This window comes from Buteo buteo, chromosome 5 (assembly GCF_964188355.1).
Source record: "Buteo buteo chromosome 5, bButBut1.hap1.1, whole genome shotgun sequence".
In the NCBI taxonomy this organism is placed as follows: domain Eukaryota; kingdom Metazoa; phylum Chordata; class Aves; order Accipitriformes; family Accipitridae; genus Buteo; species Buteo buteo.
The window spans coordinates 21,857,257-21,872,079 of record NC_134175.1 but is presented as its reverse complement, the minus strand read 5'-3'; the positions used below and the strand labels follow the sequence as shown (position 1 = coordinate 21,872,079).

Here is a 14,823-nt window from a genome sequence, read left to right as displayed (position 1 = left end):
TGATATAAAATATCTCGTTAGTCAGCAGTAAACTAGGTTGCATGGTTAACTGCCGTAAGCATAGCATGCAGCTCTTGGTAGCTCATTCCAAACTTTCTTTTCTTCTAATCAGGTTTGTTCTTTTCCACATTCTTCTGTAAGCTCTTGTTATATGTTTACTAATATTTTTTTATCAGAGGGATTCTTACAAAAATAGGAAATAATTACTTCTTTTCTCATTTTACAATTCAGTTCTGACAGTGACTGGTGGATACTTTTGCTCTAATTATTTATATCTTCAAATCTGTTTTTGTAAAGCAAGTGTGATTGCATATTAGAAGAGAGATTATTTGCTTTTGGATGTCTTTTTCACCTTTTTTTTACTTTTATAAATGACTTGAGATGAACAATGGATTTAAGATAATGTTTGTTTCTTAATAGGTTATATATTTATGTGTTTGCTAATGATGGTGCTAAGCAGTGACTATTAGACTGTTCTAAATGATGTGGTTTCTTTTCCCAGTACGTTCTCTTGGCTCCATTGCACTTAGAAAAGCAGAAGATGTTGACTTCAAGTATCATTTTAATTTCTTCAGTGTCAACTTTAATGAGGAGTTGGTTGCATTGTATGGTGGTAGTCTGCAACGACAGACCAAGTTTGTGCATGAATGCATAAAAGTAATTCTTAAGTTGTACAGGGTAAGTAGCAACATATGCTGAATAATGTACTTGCATTTGGGAATGGAATTCTGGGCTGTGTTTTCTGCTGGAAATCTGAAGAATGATGAATAAGGGAGGGAGACTTTATAATGTGTGTAGATAATTGAATGTGATAGTAGTACAATAGGGAATTGCTGCTCTTTAATAGATTTTTTTAATGCTTGTGACAATCCTAGAGCTTTGGTTAGGTCCTATATTGTGTTTCTAAATAAAAACTTCCATGCACACTGTATGCTTTTTGTAGTAGATACATACGCTTTCCCTAGCTTATTAAAGTATTAGTATAGCATCACCTTACATCCACTTTTCTCTGGGAAAGTTCTTTGATGTCCTATGTCCCTAAGAGTCTCAGAAATTAAAATAAGCGTAAGTTTCTTATGCTCACACAGGCTATATAATATTTCCTTTTGAGCTGGAAGCTTCATGTTAAGCACATTTTTTGAGATAGCAACTAAATTTATATTCATTTTGTAAACTCGTCAAGTTGATACAAGTTTAATATTATCCTTGGGAGGACATAAGTTAATTTGGGGGAAAAAAATGTACAACTGATAACCATAGTTCAATGTCAAAGATATTTTTGATGTGACTAATTACCCTTTGCTCTTTGCTCAAGGATCGAGAATTTGCACCAACCAGTGTTGCAATAGTAGGTCATTCCATGGGTGGTCTTGTTGCAAGAGCATTGCTTACTCTGAAGAATTTTAAGCCTGGACTTATAAACCTCCTCATTACACAAGCCACGCCTCATGTTGCACCTGTAATGCCTTTAGACAAATATCTTACTGGTAAGTATTGCAGGTTATCTAATTACATTGTATTTCTTTATTGATCCTCTCAAGTGTTAATAGGTGAGATTCTTGCAAATCAACACCAAAATATGCTATTTTGTTTACTGTAATTAATCTATTCCTCTGTTACTCAGGTGGTTGTTTGAGAGCGCTAGGATACTGAGAGAAAGTAAAGTGTCATAAAATGGCTTGTGTGGACTTTAGCTTCTGTGCAGAGCCTGGAGCTCTCAATAATTTGTAATTTTAGTAAGTTGCAGAGCACATTACTAAATTTGTAAGCTCTTCAGTGAATGACATTTTTTCTTTCTTTTTTGTAAAACTTGACCTCTGTAATGGCTTTCTTTATCAAATGAATTGCCTAAATAGTGTTATTTCTGTAGAAGTTGCTAAATTTAATGTTTGTCATGCCCAAAGGTTGAGGGGGTGAGAATATTAAATATAGATATAATTATATATTTTATATAATATATTTACACAAAAGATAGGTCATATGTTCTGCTCACCTAAATAACTGTGGCATAAAAAAATAAAGTATAATCATTATGCATGTACTATACACTTCTTGAAAAGCTAGATTTTGCTATGCTATAATGATGAAATATGTGCTCAGTGGTAATTGTGCCGGTATGTGTAGATATTGAGAGAATTGGTGAAGGAAAAGAAACAGACATTTATTTTCACTATGCTCTCTGGCTCCTGAGAGGAATGGATTACCTTTAGCTGCTCAATTTGATTTACTGTGCTTGTATTAATTCTTGCTCCTACAATTGATTGCAATGCAATGCTTCTTCCTTGCTGACTGTTTCTGGACTGTGGCTGTCCTTCAAATAAACCTATGGTTTGCTACTTTAACAATATATGTGCTCAAGCTGATACAGAAAGTGTAGGTGTATCTGTCTTTCCCAACTGCTGCTTCCTTGGGGTTAAAACAATAATTTTCCTTCCTTATATGAATCAAAAGTGATAATCAGAGCTTGAATGCCACTAGGGGGGCTTACAGAAACGGTTAGTTAAATGTTTCTCTAGCTTTTTTTGTATATCAAATAGACTTATGGGGAAATTGTGATTGATTTTAATATATTTTATAGATTTTTATACAGCTGTAAACAATCATTGGATTCTAAAAGCCCAAGATTTAAGAAATTTAACTACCCTTTCTGTGGCGGGAGGATTCAGAGATTACCAAGTTCGTTCAGGACTGGCTTTTCTACCAAGATTGAGTCAACATGACAGTGCCTTATCTGTTGTGGTAAAAAAGCAAACTATTTTTTTGGTTTTGCATGGAGTTATGTTAGATAGTTTTTTATGTAACGCATGTATCAATGTCTAATTATAGTCTATATGTGCAGCATAGTATAACTAAACATGAAAATACTGCCTGTGAAAACATGAAGTAGATAGTGTACGGTTATAAAATCATAAACAGTTGATGTAGTATAAATTAGTGTCCACTGGAAGAGTATGTGTTGGGGCTTATTTGGATCATCTACCACTTGGTACTGTTTCTTCTCACCACCTTCTTGCACCTTTTCAGTTCCAGAGCTCAGGTTTTATTTTCCTGCATTTTTGCAAGAGATGTGTATATGGAGACTGACAGATGTGCAGTATACAAGTAGACTGCTTGTTTGATTATAAAAAAGAGAGCTCTGGCTTGGAGCCTTCTTTTTGTATTCATTGTTTTTCAGAGAATTTAGGAATAGAAAGGATGTACTGGATCATCAAGTCCAGTCTTCTGCTTTTGCAAGCATCTATCTCCTTCCAAAATTAATCAAGAGACATCATAAAGTAGTTAGGTTTGTCATTCCATCCCCCCACCATCAACCTGTTCCCTACATGGAAGAAGCTGGAAAACACTCCCCAGTAGGGAGAAAATTTGTAATTTCCAACTTCCATTTTTAGCACAAGATAGTTTTTAAATGTGTTTGTTCTGACATCAACTTGAAATGTTATCCGAAATAGTTGTCATTCCCTTGGTGTTTACCTCCCTGTCCGTTGTACAAAAAGCTGTCTATAAATAGTCTCAGCTCTGATTCTGCTAGGCTAAGAAGATTAACTCTGCATTCCCTTTGTCCTAGTAACCGTTCTCTCCATCTGCTCTACTTTCATTTCTCTTGAGTGTTGGTGACCAGAATTTTGCATGAGATCTCACGTGTAGTGGTACCAATTCTTTCTCAAGTTTTCTTGGTTTTTGGTTTGTAGGTTTTGGGGGGGTTGTTTTGTTTTGGGGGTTGTTTTTTTGTGGTTTGGTTTGTTTTTTTCTTCCCGACTGTAATGCATTAATAGTTCATATTTTACTTGAATCAAGTTGTACAACTAGGTGATAAGCTCCATTTATGGGAGGTGTTTTTGATATTATTAGTCCCTAAAATACAATACATGCAATACACTTATACAAATGAATAGCTTCAAACTGTCCAGTTCTTTCTGCATGGTGTTCTGATGCTTCGTTCTGTTGAGGATGCCCTTGATTTTTCAGCAGCACCTTTCATTGGCATGAATCTATTCTTGTGTGCCAGGATCACTTATTAAAATAGTAAGATTAGTCATAGAAGCAGTTTTTGAAGAAATTTTTGGTAAGTTTCCTCCACAAAATTATTTGACTTTTCACCATTAGTCTCTGCTATCTAACATAGATAATTTGGTCATTTTGTTTTACAAGTCCTGTTTTACAAGTGCTTCAGCACTGGTAAGATTTTTGATTGAAGAAGTCATTCTATTGTACCCTAGTCCCTGAAACTCTTAAGATAAATGCTATTCTTTTTAATAATTGTGCAAATCTGTTTAAATAAGGAGACGAAAGGCTTGCTTAGAATTTTACAATGTTGAATGCTAACAAAATCTTAACTTTTTCCTTCCCCAAACAGAGCTCAGCTGTGCCTAGAGCTTGGGCCTCAACAGACCATCTCTCCATAGTGTGGTAAGCTAATGGAACAAAGGTTAATTGACTGACTGTACATCCCTCTGTTCTCTACTATTATCACATGACACAATAATTTAACTTCAGCATAATATTATTATAATGTCTCTTCTGACCACTTTTATTGCCCTGGATGTCTCCTTTCTAGATTTACTTTTACTTATTCTGTCTTCTAGGTGCAAAGAATTGATCCTGGCTACCATTAGAGCTTTTTTTGATCTCATAGATGAAAATACAAGGCAGGTTTGTATATGTGATTTCCTGTATATTTCCCCATCACACTTTCTTCTTCCATCCCTGAATACTTAATCAAGACAAATATCACTCTATTACCTATTATATAGAAAACTCCTTTTTGATTATTTTAAGTCATGCTGAGAAAATTGTTGCCGTTTTGTACCAGCCACTGAAAAATCCCGTGGCTTTGTGTTGTTCAACCAACGTGTCAGAAATAATTAGGTATTAACTCAGTTTTTATTATTGACTGCTGGAGTATATTGATAGCTGGAGTGTGGACTGAACTTTTCTTCCATAATGCAGCAGATTTAGTTGACCTTGCACCAGGATAAACAAATTTTGCTAGCTGTGCCGCTTTGAATGTGACCTCTTAAAGCGTGTTTGAGACACCTTCTCTGACTAGTATACAAAGGGTGAAAAACTGTGATAGTTTAACTCAGACATACTACTTCTCAAACTTCCCCATGTGTTGTCACATTGGCCAGCACGTATTTGTGGTGTTCTTTTGCAAATATCACTTACACAAACAGAATGCAAGTAAAATACTAGTGTATTTGTTTACCTCCAGCTACCATTGTTTATTGCTTTTCTAAATAAATATCCCACATCTTACTTTTTGAAAACTGTTGGAGAAATCTCCCATTGTACTCTGTTCTCTTTCTGAAATGTTATGCAGCAATAAACATGAATTGGAATTAAGGTCCAAGAGGTTGTAAATACGAAAGAGCAGAGCCCCAGACATAAGAGTGGGAAGCTTCCAGGTGGTTTTTTTGAGGCTGTTTGGGGCAGACTTCTCTAGTTCCTTAGGTGTACTGACTTTAACATGGGATGTAGAGAGACAAAAAGGGGTACAGTTCTAGAGTTGACTGACAGTGTGCTAGTGGGTAAAACTTTTCAGAAATCAGTCGTAATGGCCACAATTTTGAAAAGCTGAATAGAGAAAAATTAGTCCTGGAAATGTGATTTTGGAAAACAACCCAAAACCCACAAAACCTGAATCCCAGTGTAGCTCTACGGCTATGTGGATGTTTGAAATACTAAGACCAGATATAGTAAGATGGATTTGTTAACTCAGACTAGTAAATATAAATGGGAGAATTGTCCTAAACATAAGTGTTATTTCAGAAAGAATGCATGTGTGTCTATAAAGAAAGTTTAATAGAATGTTTTCCTTGTGTTAAGAGTAGGCAAGGATACAAAACTAAAAGTTTTAGCTATGCTTTATAACATGTAGATTTTCTGTACTGCAGTGATTGACCATTGATGGCACTTAATTTGTTCAGGTTATTGAATTTAGAATAGGAAGTGTACCATGTCTTCTAACAATATCTCCTGCCTCTCATCCCATAACTGTATTGCTAGCTATGATCATGTAACGATTGTAAGTCACACAAATAGGTAAAATAAAACTTGACAATCTGCTCCTTTTTTAGATAACTGAGGATCCAAAGAAGAGAATGTCTGTATTGCATCACCACTTTGTGAGACACCCTGCAAAGACATTTGAGGAAAACCCTGAAGCTTTTACGGAACTCACAGGTGTGCAGCAGTTTTCTTTTGAACAGGATTCAGCGATACTCCTTTGTTCATAGTTAATCTTCTCACTAACAAACTTCTAGAATACATTTTGTCCTTCTTCAGACATTGCTAAAATGATATATTATAGACGTAAACTATCAGCTTTTGTGTGTTTTCAGCACTAAATAGGTTAAAAGGGGTAGGAGCAAAAATCTGTCACTTTTATATGGCTTAGATTCTGGGGGATGAGCAGGAGTCATATTTATACCAGGCTGTCCAGTAGACAATCCCAGAAATTAGGAATAGCTGGATGTCAAAATGCAGTCTAAATGCTAATCTAAGCTTACATCCCATGCTTACAGGAAGGATAGTATCGGTGTTGTAGAGCCATTGTGTTAGTTTTGTGCTGCTCCTGGAAATCCTGAATATTCAGATCTGCTTCATCAGTGACTTCCTTTTTTTTCCATGACGTGGCAGGGTAAAATTGACTGCACACTAATGGTTTCCTTGTAGCTGCTAAGAATGCATGGTTAAAGGTGAGAAATTTTGACTGCATGGAGTCTTGGGAACTAAACAGAACTTTTGCAGGGCACAGTTGTATTTCTAGTTTTGCTGAAGTTGGCTGAACCATTTTATGAAAACCATTTTATTTCATGAGTTTTCTTAATGTAAGCTATTGCAGAAGTACTAAGTAGCTTGAACTTTGGTGTCCAGTTTTGGCCACCCTGGTATAAGAAGGCATTTAGGCATTGACATATACTGAAGTGAGTATGGAGCACAGGACCACCAAAATGGCTAGCTCCTGGGGCATAGGACATGGGGGAGAGAGGCTGAGTGAGCTGGTTTTGCTTCACCCTAAAGAGAATGCTGAGGGGGATCCTGTTGCTGTCTTCAAGTACCTAATGAAAGATTGGAGAGAAGGCGAAGCTAGATTTTTCTCAGGGGTACACAGTGATAACACAATAGGCAGTAGAGTCCAGTTACAACAAAAGACATTCCAATTAGATATTAGGAAAAAGTACTTCACCAGGAGAGTGGCCAAACACTAGAACAGGTGCCCAAAGAGGCTGTGGAACTGATTGTTTGTTTGCCTTTTTTGGGATCAGTTTTTAGCAATAAGGAGGAATATGTTTAAATTGGACTTCATGTTTACATGGTCCTGTTTGTGGTGACCTCTTGACACTTAGCTAAATTTCTGTGATGAACTTGTTACTCTAGTTACATAGGAGAAAGATATTAATCTTCTTGCGTGACAATTTGCATTGTTTGCATCTCTGATCTCTTCATTATTCTTACTTTTTTTCTCCAGACATATCTTTAAACTGCTACTATTTTCTTGTACATGTTATTTGCTTCATCGTTGACTTGCTTCTACACAAGTTTCTGTATTAGTTTTCTTAAAAGGCTGACAGGAACAAAGATTGGGGCTGTTTCTAATGTTGCCTCAGCTTTAATCAGTCACCCTGTAATTACATTAGTATCATTCAGTTTCTTATTTGTTTTGTTGCCTTGAGAGCTTTGTTTCAAGATCCATAGGGTTTTCATTTTACAATTAATATGTAGTAATTGGATCCTAGGGTTTTACCATTTCCTGTGTAACTGATTGTAAGTGTTGCATGTAATTCTAAGCAGTAGCAATCCTGGGTGTTGATTAAAGCTTATAAAGTTTATGGCCATTTACAGGTAAGAGATAAGACCTTGGCAATAAGTAAAAGATAAGACTTTGGAGATAAGGATAATTGTTCCTTCAGTGTGGCTTATAAAAACATTTATTTTTAGGAGCTTTCATGTGGATTCCAGTCAAAGCCTCAAAATGGACTTATTCAGTTTACAATGTAAGTAACATTTTTTTCTTGTGTTTTTATGTCTATTTTTTTTACTAATGAGCAATTTTTTTTTTCTTTTAAGGATTCTGATGGAAAATATTTCACATTTCCTCTTGCGAGCCACAGAAAATCATACAGTCATGTTTACTGTGAAAACAGTATGTTGGTGAGACTTCTTTAATGTCTGGAGTTTGTTTATAAAGCTGCATTTTTTTAAATTTAATTTGCTGCAGTTTTAAGACAGTTTCATGAAGAGTTGTTGTAATTACTGACATCCATTTACATTCACAGCCTAGTACATTGTGTCAGATGTACTTCCTGTTTTAGCTTGTCACAGTTAGTGTTCAAGATCTGAAACCTTCAATGCCACCTGAACCTCAAATTATTTTTGACTCTCTGATGGTTAGCCCCAGATTACTTTCTCCTTTAACTTAGTGCAGTTACATATTGATGGTTTTGAATGAAGGAGTTATTTTTAGTGCTGCCAGGATTCAGCCATACTTCTAATTTGGGAAAGTTTTTTATAGGTTTGCTTTCCCATAATAAAATTTAAGTGATCCTGAAAGGCTACAGAGATCTTCCACTAAGCAGTGGAAGTGAATGGAAGCTAGATGAGAAAACAGCACCTTCTCAGTTGTCTCCTCAATTGAGAGGAGAGGCGATAATGTGCATTTCCTGTATTTTTAGCTCAAGACACATAAATTGAGCCAAAATGATTTTTAAATTTTTTAAAAATATTTTTTGAAAGGAATGAATGTAGTCTCCTGGCAAACTGGAGATGGATAAATATGCTTTTCACAATTACACAAGTATTTTAGATTAGTGGCAAGAAAATTGAGATGCTTTCCCATTCCATCATGCCTGCCTGTTGCCATTCCTCCCCTTACCAAAGAAAAGGTTCATACCACCATTGTGAAAAAAGATTGTATATTCTCTGTGCTTGTCTAATTGTCCTTCCCAGTAGCACGTTCAATATTTACACATTTGTTGTGATCTTAGTTGTGCTTTAATAGGGTAACTTTTGCCTTTGTTACAATATCTTAAAGATAGGACTATTACTGCTTGAGGAGGAGGAGGTACAGAACAATGTCTGAGATACTTGCATCATGGTGCTATCACTTCAGAACACTTAAATGCTCAAAGGGGGGAGCAGTAGAACATTAAAAAGCTACAGTATTCCTCAACTACTTAGGATAGTACCTTGAGGTGTTTCTTTTAGTTAGTAAAGATTAAACTCTAATAAAATTGATTTTTACATCATATGTAAGGCAGATATTTTTTGTAAGAGAAATTATGAAAGTTTGTTTGCTCAACCCTGTATTCATTGTTAGAAAATGTATTGATTCATAACTAGAAAAGGTGGCACAAAAGTTATTTAAAACGGTTCCAAGAAACCCCCACCTTTTATCCTTCATCTTTCCATCCTTGTAATTCCAAGATTATGATATCAGACTTTTAATGGAGGATATCACTTGCTGTTAACACAGAAGTCTGACTTCATTGTGAAATAAAGAAAAAAAAAGTTGGTGGATATCTTTTATTTTAAATAATTGAGGAAATCTGAGACTGTTTTTATCATCATCTTTGCTTTTACACTTTGGCATTTGACATCCTTATGAGAGTTTGGTCACTATCGTGATTGCTGCAGACACACTTAATAGAAAAGGAGTGAGATGAAGATGGAAGTTTTCCTCATTTTATTAAGATAATTGCACCAAGGCTCTGCTATCAGAGGATTTTTAGTTGCTGACATCTGGTGCGCTGAAACAGTTAGCATGTAGAAATTTTGGAGAACATTATCAGCATTAACTCCTGCATTGTTTGGAATAAAGAATTGCTATTTTTAATATATTTATTAGTACAATCACACATAGGTAATGTACTATTTTATGGTATTGACTTTACAGGACACAAGTAGCTGGATTTATGGCTGTATGAACAGTAATTCATCAACGTGGTGAGTATAAACAGTTCCTGTTCTTTATTCAGATGGATCTTGTGAGACTATATTTGAAATTAAAGCATATAAAATATCCTCCTCTTTAGGAAGGAAGAGATTGGGAAGAAAAGTAAAATTCTTACTGTGAATAATTCATGCTTCCTGTATAACCAAGAAAACAGGAAAGAATAGGTTTTCTCAAAATTACTGCATGGATACAGATTAAAATAGGTGAACTTTTTCTTCTTTAAGCCATATTTTTGACCTTCCTAGCAGTGGAAAGTTGCTCTTGTTGCTCTCTTGTGGACACTACATGCTGTGCTGGATTCCTAAATTGTGTGTTTTGTAGCATCTCTTTAGCATCCTATGACAGAAGACATCGAGTGTCACTCAGAGCCTTCAGAAGAGTGGAATGAAGCATCTCTTTTTTTTGTTTTTCTTATTCCAAAATCACTATTGTCATATGAAAAATATTTAGAAATGTGGGTGATTTAGTGAATATTTGAATCGGGTCATTACAATTGCTACAAAATGGATTTAAAACACTGGCTTAGCTCACATTTGCAAAGTAAACTCAAAGTAAATTCAATCTACCCTTCAGATTAGGGGAAGCTTCCAGGTGGAATTGAGCTAGCATAGTATTTATCTCTTCTGGGATCTGTGCTGAGGTGTATAGCCACAGAGTCTTGCCTCTAGCTGATAGCCAGATGTCATTATTATTTTTCCTAATCCGAGGAGAAGTTGGCTGTTACTCCTTTGTATAACCTTTGATCAGCATCAAGTGCAGGTTAGCCTAGTTCAGGACAGCTACCTAAAATGTCATCCAGTAATAGTGGTTTTGCTGTGGACTGTGTCCTGAGGTCATGTAACACTATTTAGAGAAACAGAAGTATCCTGGTATTCTAAAAATCATAACTTAAAATGACTGAATGAATGTGTTGCAGTTCAGTGTGTTAACTTAATATAGGTACACACCATTTTATAACTGCTGCAAACTTTGCAGCAGCTAACAATTTTTTGTTTTATATGGTATGTTTTAGATATTCCCATAGGAAAAATTGGTACTTTTGACATTTAAAAAATGCTAATAGAACTGTGTTAATTCAATGCCAGTGCTGTTTTAGCTCAATAAGAGTTTTCATTGTGTCTGAAGTTGCATGGCTAACAACTGCTGAATGTTTTGTGTATGACAGAGTTAGTACTTTGCTTGACTTTTTTTTGCAAAAACAAGATTTGCAATACCTGAAATGATTATAGTTTGATAAATTACTATGGTAGCTAACTGTAGTAGACCCAAATTTGTTCTCAATTTAAAATCATGTGAATCCATTTAGAGAGAGAGAGAAAAGCTGGTATATTAATCCACTGTCATAATGTAGTGTCTGCATAATTAATATGCTCATCCTTTAATGTGCATGTATTTTTACAGCCTGGAAGCTACTGATTTATCCTGGAGAGCTGAGTTACTTCCAGCCACCAAGGTAAGTACTGTACATAACTTGTAGGAGGGAGAGGTGCTTTGTGGGGTAGTTGCATGTCATGGGAGAAGGATCTGTTCTGTTTACAGCATTGGAACGTGCAGTTGTATTCTCAAGAAAGGGGTACCAGAGGTGGACATCTGGGAACTGGCAAGGGGCAAACGAAGGGGTGTGTTCAGTAATAGCTTTTATTTTTCTTTCTTTCTTTTTCTTTTTTTCCCCCCTTTTTTTCTTTCTTTTTTTTTTTTTAAGGTTGTACTACTGAAACTTCAGGACTATACTTCTTTGTCCCACATTGTCATTCAGGTACCACCCACAGTTGGCAATAAGGTAAAAAAAAAAAAAAAAGGCAGAAATTGCTTGCTTAGTGTGTTCACAGCTTTCAGATGCTACGACAGAAGGAAAAGGAACTGTATTAAATAGGTGCTAAGTTACTTTGAGAAACCATAGACCTACGCTCCAGTGTGGTTTGAAGGTAACTTTGTTATATTCTGTAAACTCAGAAACATTTTCATTTGATAAAATACCAAACACAAGGCATGAATAGTACTTGAAACATACAAAGGAACAGTTCTCAAACCAATTCTTAGAGCTCTTGTTGGAGATTCTAGTGTTGTTCTTCCTTGTTTTTCTTAATATTCTGATTGCATTCGTGAATATTTATCTTTTTGAACAGTCAGTTCTCTTATCCAGGGTAGTGGAGAATGCTGTAGATAATTGAAGACACCACATATGGATTCTGGGGAGCATGGTACAGATATCTCTGCAAGCTCTGAGACCGTACATGATGTGGTAGACTGAGTTTTGCAGAGTTTGATAGTTCTGAATCTCAGATGAGTTGGATATCTTTGCATCAAGGCCTCTCAGGATCCCAGTAAGAGGAACGTTTGCAGTGAATCTAAGCAGACTTTGTGTATTACCCAGCTGGGTCTGGCAGGCCTTTCTAGTTAGTCCTGAAAATGGCAGAATGCTGAGCTTGAATGTGTCAGTGGTATAATAATCCATGATCCAAGAAATTATTCACAGCTGAAGTGATTGTAATGTTCATCTATGTGTATATCTTCAGATAGTTGTGACAGAGACATCTTGCAGTTAAATTAGTAATAGACAACATTCTAGATAAGCAAAGATAGAAGAGAGATCACTTGTGAAATGTAACCTGCTAAGCTGCAGTCTAGTGTTAAATCTTGGAAACTGCTTTTAAAAAGTAAACAAATGCTGGATTTACAATGGGATGGAAAATAATTTTCAAGTGAACTAAATACTTATTAGAGATGGTACAACTCATACCTGCTGGATACGTTGCTTTGCTTTTGCATGATTAAACTTCAGGAGACAAACTAAAGGTTCTTGCTTTGCTTAGGAAATTGTATTCAGAGTTTGGACAAGTCACTCTCCTTTGTGACACCACCCCCCCCACCACCCACCCCCCCCCCCCCCCCCCCAAAAAAAAAAGATGTACCTGAGAAGGAGGGATGCGAAGTGGTTTGTAGTCATTCTCAGCTGTTTGAATAGCCTTTTGGAGGCTGTTGCAAATGGGTGAGAGCTAGAGTAACCTGGAAGTCATGCTTAAGCTATCCAAACTTGTACTGCTGGGTACAGGAACAAACTATCTGCCAGTTACTATCAGTGGAGTGTGGAGAGGTGGCTTTTCAGTATTTGTGTCCTGGACTCTGCCCAAGTCTGTGAATAGAATTTGACAAGTGCAAAGGCTTTATAGTCTTGTGCTTGGTTTAGATCTGTGTTTAATTTCCTGAATTGCAGTATACTTTGGGCTGTGAATTCTTCAAACAGGATTCCAGAACAGTACAGCTTCCTGTAACACATCTTTTTTCATTTGGTAAGTATAGCATATTACTTTTGGGAAAAATGGAAAACTAATATTACTAACATTTGGATAATAAATTTGCCTAAAAATTCCAATGGTCAGGAGGTTTTCTGGGGTTTGTTTTTACTAAAGTTAATACTGCTTTTGTTAGTAACAAAGAAAGAAATAAGAAAAGTGGGGGTTTTGACTAACAGATATAGAAGCACATAAGTATCCTGGAAAAAAAATATCTGAAGATGTAGTGAGTTCTTAAATAATTTTATCTAACACGTAAAATAATGCATCCTTTACAGGGCTTTCTTCAAGCAAAATTCTATTAAATTCAACTGGCTTACTTTACAATGTACAGCTCCAGCACTTTAACCGAGTAAGAATACTACTTAATATTTTAAGCTAATATAACCACTGTTTGGAGAATGTAAGTGATTTTTCTTTTCTTTTTCTTTTTAATGTTCTAGATATATCAAGCTTTCAAAATTTATATAGAGAGCCACTGCCAGTCACTCAAAGGTAAATATAAGTCTTCTAAAGAATAAATTTATAAAACAAAGCTTGTTGAAAAGTCTCAAGACTGAAGCTGGTGGAAACAAAAGTACTCTCGTACAATGGGGTTTAAGCAGTACTGTTATAATCTGCTCAAATGTCTCTACTAATATCTCTCACATTACACTTTTTGTTAAGAAGGATAGCTCAAAGAAAATGTGGAATTAGTCCTCATATGTTTGTTTTTCTTACATCCCAGCAAAGGGAAGTTGAACTTTCAGCAGAATCCTGCTGAATGTTGAAAGTGTTTCTCAAGAATAGCACATTTGGCTAGGATTTTTATTTGCTAATTATGGGACTCAAATGTGAATATTGAGCTACATAAGCTTAAACAAAATGGGATGCTGAAGGACTTTTTTTTTTTTTTTTTTTTGTAAACAAAAGTGATGGATTTATGAGCTTGAGGTTACAGCTCTCTATTGAAAACCAGAAGTTTTCCCATAGCTGTCCTGCCTTTAAATACTGATGTCTCACTGACTTGTTCTGTAACAGTGTGAGTTAAAAAATGTCATTTTTGTTCAATGCTAACTGCCCTGATCTGCATTGCAATGTCAACTGCAATGTAACTGCAAGCCCAGTGATTCTGTATAGTGATCTATATGCCACCTTTGTTTTACTTACCTTTTAGTTTTTGGAGACAGTTGCCACATCTTGTTCTTAACTAATTTCATATTTTTTAATTCTCTTCCATTTCAGAAAGAAAACCTAGTGTTTACAGACTTCATGTACCCTGGTCACATGAAGACTCAATAATTGTAGCAAAGTAAGGACTTTTAACAATTATAACTTCTTGATATGAAGAATGTTTGTATCCTGTTGTGGTAATATTTCTGAGATGAGACAACTTCTCCAGTCTTAAGTGTTTGCTTTCTACGTCTTTTCCTCATTTACCTTTCTGCCCTTGTTGACAAAGTTGTTTTGACTTTTCCTCAGAATAAGAGTATCTACTAATTGTTTAATAGTTCTTATTAATTTTCTAAAAAGGGGGGTCAGATTTGCTGGTCTGAAATCTCAGCATAATCCTTGACCTCCTCATGAGTGGGAAAT

General features: G+C 35.7%; 1 protein-coding gene across 4 annotated transcripts in view; it reads left to right on the top strand.

The window, feature by feature from the left end:
- Positions 1 to 14,823, top strand: part of PGAP1 (post-GPI attachment to proteins inositol deacylase 1) — a 44,123-nt gene that overhangs the window by 7,645 nt on the left and 21,655 nt on the right. For all 4 annotated transcript variants that reach the window (XM_075028056.1, XM_075028055.1, XM_075028057.1 and 1 more), the window contains exons 3-17: positions 503 to 678; positions 1,316 to 1,487; positions 2,579 to 2,739; positions 4,355 to 4,407; positions 4,584 to 4,650; positions 6,078 to 6,183; positions 7,942 to 7,997; positions 8,071 to 8,154; positions 9,896 to 9,945; positions 11,357 to 11,408; positions 11,658 to 11,735; positions 13,170 to 13,245; positions 13,527 to 13,600; positions 13,692 to 13,743; positions 14,473 to 14,539. In XM_075028056.1, the coding sequence (XP_074884157.1) occupies positions 503 to 678; positions 1,316 to 1,487; positions 2,579 to 2,739; positions 4,355 to 4,407; positions 4,584 to 4,650; positions 6,078 to 6,183; positions 7,942 to 7,997; positions 8,071 to 8,154; positions 9,896 to 9,945; positions 11,357 to 11,408; positions 11,658 to 11,735; positions 13,170 to 13,245; positions 13,527 to 13,600; positions 13,692 to 13,743; positions 14,473 to 14,539 (1,324 nt within the window). The remainder of the gene's footprint in view (positions 1 to 502; positions 679 to 1,315; positions 1,488 to 2,578; positions 2,740 to 4,354; positions 4,408 to 4,583; positions 4,651 to 6,077; positions 6,184 to 7,941; positions 7,998 to 8,070; positions 8,155 to 9,895; positions 9,946 to 11,356; positions 11,409 to 11,657; positions 11,736 to 13,169; positions 13,246 to 13,526; positions 13,601 to 13,691; positions 13,744 to 14,472; positions 14,540 to 14,823) is intronic.